Genomic DNA, 9743 nt, shown 5'->3' with positions numbered 1-9743 from the left:
AAAACATGCGCTTAGTGAAAGGCAAAGAGCTTCTTATGATAACCAGCATCTGTTAGTTAATGGACCTCTGAGAGCTGTATACAATTTCAACTTTTTATTAAGGGAAAAAAGCTCATTTGCTCTCCTGGGAGTTGCACAATGAAATTATCAACTGCATGGGCTTCCCACCCACCCCCCACCTTTCAGTGTGACTGAACATGCAATGGAGAACATTAATTTTATTTGGAAATAGGACTCTGGGCTTTCCTCCCCCTCTGTGGATGAGAGCGCTCTCACGTTTTATGTGAAGGGCAGAGACTTAAGGGGCAGGAGCAAAGGGCTGGAAGGAAGGCTTGGTGCCCATGGGCCTCTGACCCTGTCGCCAGGGAGTCTCAGCCCCTCAGCCTCTGAAACTACCCCTTCCTTTATCAGCCCAGAGTCTTGGAAGCCCTGACCTTCTGCCTGGGAGAAAAGGGATGGTTGCCCTTTCTTCAGCCTTCGTAGCTCCAAGCAACATCACCTGTCCCCAAACTAACAAGCCCCAGCGAGCAGAGAGCAACTAAGTCCAACTGAGGGGATCCAGGAAGCTGCTGTCCTGCTCAACACACTCCTTTTCATTAGGGATGGCTCACGCCACGTCCCACGAAGCAACACTAAATTGCCTTCCCCAAATGAAATCAAGGAATCCCATTCCCTCCAAGAGTCAGGAGGACACCCCAAGCCCGCGGGCTGTGAGACAGAGTCCTGGATCTCAGGCTCTGGAGCCCAGCCACTTCTCCTCTTTGTGCCTCAGTGTCCTCACGTGCAAGATGCAGAGGCTCACAGCCCTCTCACTGACTCAGCTGGGCCCTCCGAGGGTCACTGAATCTGGTAGATGGAGGTGGCCCATTCACAGGTCTCAGCGTGAGGCTTCACAGTGATAACCAACATTTGCTGAGTCCGCCATATTCATTGAAGGTCTTTCTACCATGCACCAGGCACGCTGGACCCTTCTGGAAAGATTGCAGGCAGTGAGTCAGAGCTGAGTCGTTTTCGTTGGAGCTTACATTCCAGGCAAATAAGGTCATTTCTGACAGTGATCAGTTTTCATGACAAAGAACATGCACCTGTGATGCAATGGATTGACAGAAGGACCAGGGAAGAAGTGGGGCTGCTCTTTGGGATGCGAATGGTGACATCTTCAAGGGGTGACATCTGGTCCCAGACTTGATTGAAAACGAAGTGCTAAGCTTCTGAAGGTCCGGGGAAGAGACGCTAGGCAGAAGTCAGGGCTTGTACAAAGGCCCCAAGGCAAGCAACAGCTCCTGTGATCCAAGAAACAGAAAGAAGGCCAGTGTGGCCAGGGCATGGGGAGGCGTGGCTGAGCCTTGCAGGCAACAGTGAGCCAGAAGTCAGGCTTTTATTCTGAGTGCAGTGGAAGCCCCTGGGGGGTTTTCAGCAGGGCAGGCAGTGACATGAGAGCAGAACTGAGAGAGCTGGGCTTTACCTCCACTGGTTTCATTCTCTTTCACACATTCTCTGGAAGACATTCCGCTTCCTTTCTTTAGAACCATAATTCCCTTGGTTGACTTTAATAACCAGCAAGAGCGTTTTTCAGGCTGTTTAATTTTATTAAAAGGTTCAAATTTGATGATAAATGGTGGCATGGTTGCTTCACGTCTCGGATACAAGACCTGCTCAGCCGTGGACACGTCATCGACACCCACCTCCGTCCCCAACAGGAGCTCCCCCCACCCCAATGTAGTCAGAGGCCATAAATAATGTAATTATTTCTTGTACTTTGGTAAATATGCCAGGAACACTGGTAGCTGTCTGAGACCTACAGAGAATGCTAACTTGATGGGCTTTTTTTTTTTTTTTTTTTTTAAAGAAGAAGAATGAGTAATAAGTGGAAGCAATTTCAGCAGGCTGATTGGACCCCACACAATCTCAAGGAGGACAAGGGCTTCCCTCTGAAAGCATCATTAACCTCACAGACGGTTCTTCAAAATCTGTGATAAGAGCTAGAGATAGAGATCAGGAGGAGGAAGGAAGGGGTGAGTCATCAGCCCCCAGTCCTGAAAACTCTCGGGCCCACCAGGAGGCCAGTTAATTTCACAGTGTACAGATGAGGCCCTGGGAACTCGGGCAGAGTCCCTGGAGAGGCACAGCCTGTTCCTACCACGGTGACAGTCCCCTCTGAGCAGAGGACACCAATATATTAGGATCATGGCAAGGAGGCTGGGCAAGGCAGAGCTGCCCAGATGTCGCCATGTAGCCTGGCGACCCCGACTTCTTCCTAGGGTGGGCCCAAAGATACACATTCAGAGATTTCGTTTGTCAGGCAAGCACAGGAAATCTTGGCAACCGAGCATGGCTGGGCAGGGCGAATTGCAGAGCATGTTAGTGTTATGGCGGTCATTACTATTAACTACTTTCAGAAGGCTGGAAACGCTGCTCCCCTCAAAGACCTGCCCCCAGCAGCCAGCCTGGTGCACACTGGCATTCGCTTGGGCCAGGGAGGCTTGGAGGCTGCAGCCTGCTCTGGGGAGGCCACCCTTCTCAGCTCAGATGGAGTCCTCTTCATTTGTATGCTGGCCTGGGAAAACTGGATTTATCCACACGCAGTATTGGCAGCTTGAGGTCTGACTCACAGAAGCACAGGCAGATGCAGACGAATGCCAGCAGTCAGGACTCAGGAAAGCTGAGCTGCCCCTGAAGACACAAGCCCTTCGCCAGAAAGCTGAGAAGCACTGAAAGCCCGAAGTGGCATCTTTAATTCATGGCACCACTTAGAGATCGTATTGCTAAATTTGAATTAATAATCTTTAAACAACAACCTACAGACATGGCAGCGCAGTAGGCCTTGTCCCTAGGCAGAACCTCAGGGTCTCCTCTTGCTCCCATCTTGGAATCCCAAGAGTCAGGCTGGGAAGAAGGGGGGGCAGCGTGGGATGAGGACGTTCTGTGTGGCCACCTGACTGCACCTGTTGGCGGGCTGCCAAGGATAAGGAAAGTAGAAAAACTGGGAGTGATCTTTAGAAACTCACATAGCAATGAACATCACTGCCGCGTCCAAGTGCGTGACTGGGACCTGGGCTGTGGGATGTGGTATAGACTTTGCAGGTGTTAAGCTCATGCCCTGAGCCACGTGGAATGCAGGCAGAGTTTGGAAGCAGTGGGGCTGTGCGTCCATCCATGACAGAGCAGAGGAGAATGGTTCCTTCCCTACAGTTTCCAGGAGGGAGTCTGAAGAGTTGAATGGATGTCCAGAGCCACCATCCTGATGTCAAGTCCAATGTCATAGCCAGCAGAGGAAAGCCAGCCCTAGAACTAGGGACAGAAGTGGGCGGGGGGCTACGCGAAGACCCCCTGTACTGGGGTGCTTCTGCGGCAATGGCCTGTGCTGCGGGGGCCTGGAGAAGTTGGGGGCTTCTCCCCGACAGAGCACCAGGGGTGCTTGGTAGGAGGTGGGGCGTTTCTCTGGGGTGTCGGGACTTGACCCATCGGTGGGCCTTTGTCCGATGAAGAGCAGGCTTTGCCCGAGGGGGTCTTGCTCCATCTTGAAAAGCTCGTACTCCACGTGTGGGAGCCGGATGCCCAGCGGCAGGCAGCCATTGGTGGCTGTGACATCCCGCTCAGTGCCCACGGACCAGGCTCCCGCACCCCCACAGCTGCGTGGCTCAGAGAAGTTAAGCATGGCCGTGGTGACCTGGTCCATGGGGGTTACATGGGCCCGTGTAACCTCGAACACCAGCTCGGTGCCGCCGCGGACCCTGGTGGACGGCGTGCCCCTGGTGTAGCGGCCGGTGGCATATACGGTGAAGGTGGGCTGCTGGCAGGCTGGGTCTGAGAAGTGATGGTAATACCCTTCCCAGGAGCGGCTGTGCCCGTGGAAAGTGAAGAGCCGGGTGAGGAACAGGACCGCTGGGCGCACCTCGCATCCCGAGCTGACCCACCAGCCGCCCAGGCGCAGGGGCAGGGCCAGAGGGGGCGGCAGCACGGGCGGGTGGTGCACATCAGAGCGGGCAATGAGGCCACAGGCTGGGCACGGCCGCACGTGGTGCTGGCGAAAGACAAACAGAAAAACGGTGGTTGTCCCACACGGAAAAGTTGGGGTGCAGCCTGGAAAGGAACCCCAGCTCTGTAGGGGTGAAAAGGCAGAGTGAGGTGTGGCCTGTCCCTCCCTCCTCTCTCTCTCCTCACTTCCTGCCTTCAGTCAGGACGGCCTTTTTGCTTCAGCCAGGAGGGCCTCCTTGATGGAGATCAGCCCCTGTATCCCCCGGGACTTGGGTCTCCTGCTGTCTGATGCACCTGGAACTCCCCGCCAGCTCCTTCTTACTAGGTCTCTCTGCTGGGCACCAGAGAGAGCTTTCCCGAATGCCCCATGTAAGGTGGGCCTCAGGGCTGGCACACTACCGTCTTTTGTCTTCCTCATTCCACTCCCTGAGACTCTCTTCTCTCTACCCCTCGCCCCTCATCAAACTGGAACGCATTATGCCTTACAGCCCTAAAAAGCCCTAGAAAGCCGAAACTGTCTCTCTGTGGCTACCCCATCCCCACAGCACAGGGCTTGGCTCGCAGCAAGCACGTATTTGTTGCATGAATAAATGAGAAGTGAATGGAAGCACAGGTGGCCTTTGTCTTGGGGCCTGAGAGAAGTTATCCTTGCTCATGCCCAGTCTGCTTGGTCCTGGAATTTGACCGTGAAAGTTGATCTTTTTTCTAGCTCACTCTTCTAGGTGTTTCTGAAGTGCCAGGAACTATGCTAAGCACTTCCCGGGCAACTGGTACATGTTATAGCTGAGGGAGCTGAGACCCAGAGGACCAGCTGGACTGCCCAGGTTGTCCAGCCTGGAAGTGGCAGAGACCAGCTGAAATGCAGCCTGGCTTACACCTGGCTGTCTGAGCTCCCACTCTCCTGTGCTCGTAGCAGGTTACATCTTCCCTACAGGTAGAGAAGAGAGGATTTTTGTCTTTAGAAATCTCACAGTGGAAGGTGCGCATCATTTGTTCTATCTACCCCATGGAAAGCGAATATGGCAACAAGCATCAAAAGCCATCAAAATATGTCTGAACCAAGCATGGTGGCTCACACCTGTAATCCCAGCACTTTGGGAGGCTGAGGTGGGCAGATCACTTGAGGTCAGGAGTTCAAGACCAGCCTGGCCAACACGGTTCTGAAAACCCATCTCTACTAGAAATACAAAAATTAGCCAGGTGTGGCGGCACATGCCGGTAATCCCAGCTACTCGGGAGGCTGAGGCAGGAGAATTGCTTGAATCCGGGAGGTGGAAGTTGCAGTGAGCCGAGATTACACCACTGTACTCCAGCCTGGGGGACAGAGCAAGACACCATCTAAAAAAAAAAAAAAAAATTGGCCGGGTGCAGTGGCTCACGCCTGTCATCCCAGCACTTTGGGAAGCCAAGGCAGATAGATCAATGGATCACGAGGTCAGGAGATCAAGACCATCCTGGCCAACATGGTGAAATGCCGTCTCTACAAAAAATACAAAAATTAGCCAGGTGTGGTGGTGCATGTCTGTGATCCCAGCTACTTGGGAGACTGATGTAGAATTGCTTGAATCTTGGAGGCAGAGGCTGCAGTGAGCTGAGATTGTGCCACTGCACTCCAGCCTGAGTGAAAGAGCAAGACTCCATCTCACAAAAAAATAATAATAAAAAATTATGTCTTTGGAAGCCCATTGCTTAAGTCTGTGTGAAGGAGATAATTGAAATCTCGTAAAGAGCTGTGGCTCAAAGATGTTCATTCTCACGTTATTTGTTATAGGGAAAACCGGCCACACTTAGGTCTTCAGGTGCCGCCACACCCTCACTTGTCCCAGGCTATGAGTTGATTTTCCTCCATCTTTGCCTTTATTTACAGTTGTCCCTGCCTTACAAACTCTCGTGAGCTGCGTTTACCATAAAACACATTAACAGGAAACAGATGCTAAACTAAATTGCGTGGGAGTAGTCTGCGTTTTGGAGTGAAAAGGCTCAGTAGACACTAAAAAGGAATGTGATACAGACTTCTTCCTTCTTTCTCCCTCTCCTTCCCCTTCTCCTATTTTATTTCTAAAAAAGAAGCTGCTGCCCAGACTTTAGGCCAGAGCACCGTTCTGGAAGCTAAATGGCCTTGGATCTTGTGAAAGCTGATGTGGGGACAAGAAAACATCTCCTGCTGTTGCCATTCCAGAAAGAAACTTAAGAGTTGCAGTCCAGGCAGGACAGGCACAGGAAGGGGGCGCTTTCAGGGCTCAGCTGGGAAATTAGCTCCAATATATTTTTTCTTGCAAAACTCCCAAGATTTCCATGTAGCACTGCTGAGTTCCGTATAGCACTGATTTCCATATAGCACTGCTGAGTTCCATATAGCACTGATTTCCATATAGCACTGAGTGAGTTTCATGCCCGACAAGTGACATTTAGAAGTTCTGGTTTAGAAAGAAAATATTGGATGATTGATAACAGTGTTGTTTTTTTTTTGGGGGGGGTGTCATTTTATAAGCTGTTATTTTTTATTTCTATAATGAACCTTAAGTTCCCTTGATTTATATAATATTGGAGACCATATTGGCTTTGGTTATAGGGATTTTGGCCCAGAGAGCTTGATGGTTCTCTGAAATGCTAGCAAATGACTGCAAAAATGTTTGTGACAGGAGCAAGCAAGCTTGATAGTTAGCTGGAGTGTTGGTGATTGGGATGCCGGCTGATGGGAGTTGACTCTAATGTTAGCATTTTAACCCACATTCTGACTTGTCACACTAATGTATATTGAGAGGACATAATGCATTACAGCAAAATAATCCCAGAGCTCTCCTTACCCACCACAAAAGACAAACAAACAAAAGATATTCTCTGCAGATAGGACGTTTGGGGATGCTAGTTAGTAATTTGGGGCAAGCAGTTTTCTGCAGAGCAGAAGCAAATTGAGAACCAGCAAACTTTTAAGGTGAAAGAGGGGTGAGAAAAGGCATTTCCTTCTCTGGTGCTTTTGAAGGTGGTGAAACAAGGTTCCCGGCTCCATGGGAAATCTTCCGGGCGTCTTTCTGCAGAGGTCTGAAGTCTCCTGCGTTAATAAACAAGGCCCCCGGCAGGCAGAATTCACACTTGTACAGAAACCAAACTCTTACTCATTTAAGCCTGTTACATAAAGTTTTTTCTCAAACACCACATAACAGTTTCTAATTAACCCCCAGAGGTGACACCAGGCTCAGATAATTTTGGTCCAGTGTTGGCTGATTGATTAGGATTCTATATCCAGGCAATGAATTTGGGGATCCAATTGGTTTTAAATTAACTTCTAAAAATGTTCATGTTTACCATCTGGTTTGGGTCGTGGGCAGGGCGTGGGCTCCAGAGAGCTTAAGGCAACAACTGATCCATTTCTTGGGGGTTTCTCTGCAGCAGTTCCTTCTTTGAAATTATCTGTCTTTTCTCTTTCTTTTTCCCAAGGAGAGGAACCACTGGTGAGCAGACCTTTAATTTAATGTCTGTACATCTGGCACTGTTCATCTCTGCATTCATTTCTATGTGTTTTGCTTCTCAATCACATTTCAGGCTGGATTGGCCACCCGGGTTAGCCAGGCAGCAGGGAGGGCAGGGACAGCCATGGCCCCAGAGTCCTGCCTGGGGACACATGAAATTGTCAGCCTCCGCAGCCCCCGGGGATCTGTCCTCTCTGCATTCAGAGCAGTTTCCCCTCCTAATGAGGTGGTGGCGGCCAGTAATCAACTCACCACTAGCGCCTTCTCTGAACTAAGTAGGATTAACGCCACACCAGCCTAGAACATTGGTTGCCAAAAAAGGAGTAATTTCGAGGTCATAAAAAGAACTCTGAGGCTGATTTTCTGATTATGAGAACTTCGTGTCATGTTCCTCCTCTGCTGCTGAGATCCTCGGTTTGGAGAAGGGGAGGGGGAGGGGGAGGAAGGCAGGCTTCCAGTCTGTCTCATCCACAGTGCTCCCGCACTGGGGCAATGACAAGTGGCTGCAGCCAGGGGTGAGAAGTTGCCTCATCTGGTTTAGTTCCTTGAATGTCTAGTACACAGTAGGCAACAAATACATGCTGAATGATGTGAAGGTGGCGTAAGAGCTTCAAGAGGACTTCATGGGGATGCTGAACCCATCCATCCATCCACACCCATTCATCCATCCTCCCTCCATCTGCTCATTTGTGCACTCAAGAAATACGCATTGGGTGCCTTGTACAGAGGTTTTTCACCTGGAATGCTAACCTCAACTTCATTTTCACTAATCTTTCACTAATAAAAGTTAGCATTTCTTCTCATTGTAAATGGGGGCAACGAGCCCCAGTAGCATCAGCAGAACCTCTGACTTTGTATGATGCTAACAGCGTTGCAGGTACTGGAAACATGGTTTGCAGTCATCCCTGCTTTGAAATGAGGGCAAATAAAGATTTCACATTGATCGTTTTTCTATATCACAAATTAATATTTTAAAACCTGGGTAACTGTTTTAATAGAACTGGTTTTCATTTAAATCCCACGTATTTTCTCTTATGCTTTTCAAAACAGATTTTCCGAAGAGGGGTCCTCAGGCTTCACCAGAGGGTTCTCTGACACTAGGAAGGTCCTAGGTCTGTGCACACCCTTGTGGGAGCCAGGCTCTCAGCTATGTGCCAGGAGCCATGATACAGTAAAGTTACGTTTCTTTCTGCCTGTTTGCTCACCTGGCAAAAAAAAAAAAAAAAAAAAAAAAAAAGTGTGTGTGTGGGGGGTGCTACTAGATCCTCCCCAAATTAGGACGGTATGCGGGCAATGGCTTCATCTAAAATCTAGTCGTGTTGGAGTCAAGGGGGAGCATGTCAAAGACAGGTGGTTTCCTTTAGACTGCAGCCTCCCCACACCCCGGACGGCTTGCTGGAAATGCAGAACCCCGGGCTCCCCCGAGACCTGACGGATCCCTTTCGGCCTTCTCACAAGAAGCCCAGGCCATGTGTCTTCGCCCGTCTGGTTTGGGAGTGGGTGGGAGTGGCGCCCCAGTGGCTGTGCGGCTAGGTCAGTGTGAGGCTCGCACTGAGATTTCAAGGGACTGGCATCCGGACTGGTGTGCGCGGCCTCAGCGGCACCCGGGAGGAAAGCTGCCCTCTCCCTAATTCATCCATCCATGTGCATTGGTCCTGATCGTGTGCCTGACCCGTCGTGCTAGGTGCCCGCTGTGACCCCACCCTTGTGAAGGACCTAGCGCCAGAGGGAGAGGCAATAAACAAGTCACCAATGGAGCTTCAGAACGGGCTGAGAGCTGGCAAGGTCACTCGCGGGAAACGGGGAACAGTAGAATGGGAACTGGAGCGGATATTTCAGCCGAGAACCAAGGGAGGAGGACACCCGCCAAGCCTCTGTGCCCAGCAGGGGCAGAAACGAGATCCTGCAGTGCCCACGAGGACAGGGGCTGGGGAGGACCAGCGTGGGAAGGCCGACCAGAGGCCCGCCAGCTTTGTAAAGCCTGAAAAAAGATGTCTCCAGCAGCGTGAACAGGGTGCGCAATGTCCTGAGGCACGTGGACCAGAGTGGGGAGGGGCAGTGATGACAGCCGGGCAGCCAGAGCCCCGGGCTGGCCCAGATCTTGCAAAGCTGCGGGGCTGAGCTCCGAGCTCGCCCCCTGAGATCCCCCCGCCCCACTCACCAGTGCGCTCTGCAGCGGGCGCTGGTAGCCGGTGGGCCGGTAGTGCCGCCTCTCGGCCCGGTCGGTGTGGATGTCCCCCAGGTACAGCTCCTCCACCAACCGGGGCTGAGCTCCGAGCTCGCCCCCTGAGATCC

At 51.3% G+C, this 9743-nt stretch overlaps 1 protein-coding gene across 1 annotated transcript in view; it reads right to left on the bottom strand.

Moving 5' to 3' along the window:
- Positions 1-2360: 2360 nt before the first annotated feature.
- The window catches only part of APCDD1L (adenomatosis polyposis coli down-regulated 1-like), a 55515-nt gene continuing 48132 nt past the window's right edge, over positions 2361-9743 (bottom strand). Inside the window, exons 4-5 of the mRNA XM_011936727.1 lie at positions 9610-9714; positions 2361-4024 (exon numbers count right to left, since the gene is read on the bottom strand). Coding sequence (XP_011792117.1) covers positions 3260-4024; positions 9610-9714 — 870 coding nt within the window. The 3' untranslated portion in view covers positions 2361-3259. The remainder of the gene's footprint in view (positions 4025-9609; positions 9715-9743) is intronic.

Source organism: Colobus angolensis, unplaced genomic scaffold, assembly GCF_000951035.1.
Source record: "Colobus angolensis palliatus isolate OR3802 unplaced genomic scaffold, Cang.pa_1.0 Scaffold156, whole genome shotgun sequence".
NCBI classification, from domain to species: Eukaryota; Metazoa; Chordata; class Mammalia; order Primates; family Cercopithecidae; genus Colobus; species Colobus angolensis.
Note: the sequence above shows the minus strand (reverse complement) of the source record. Positions and strands in the feature narration are given on the sequence as shown.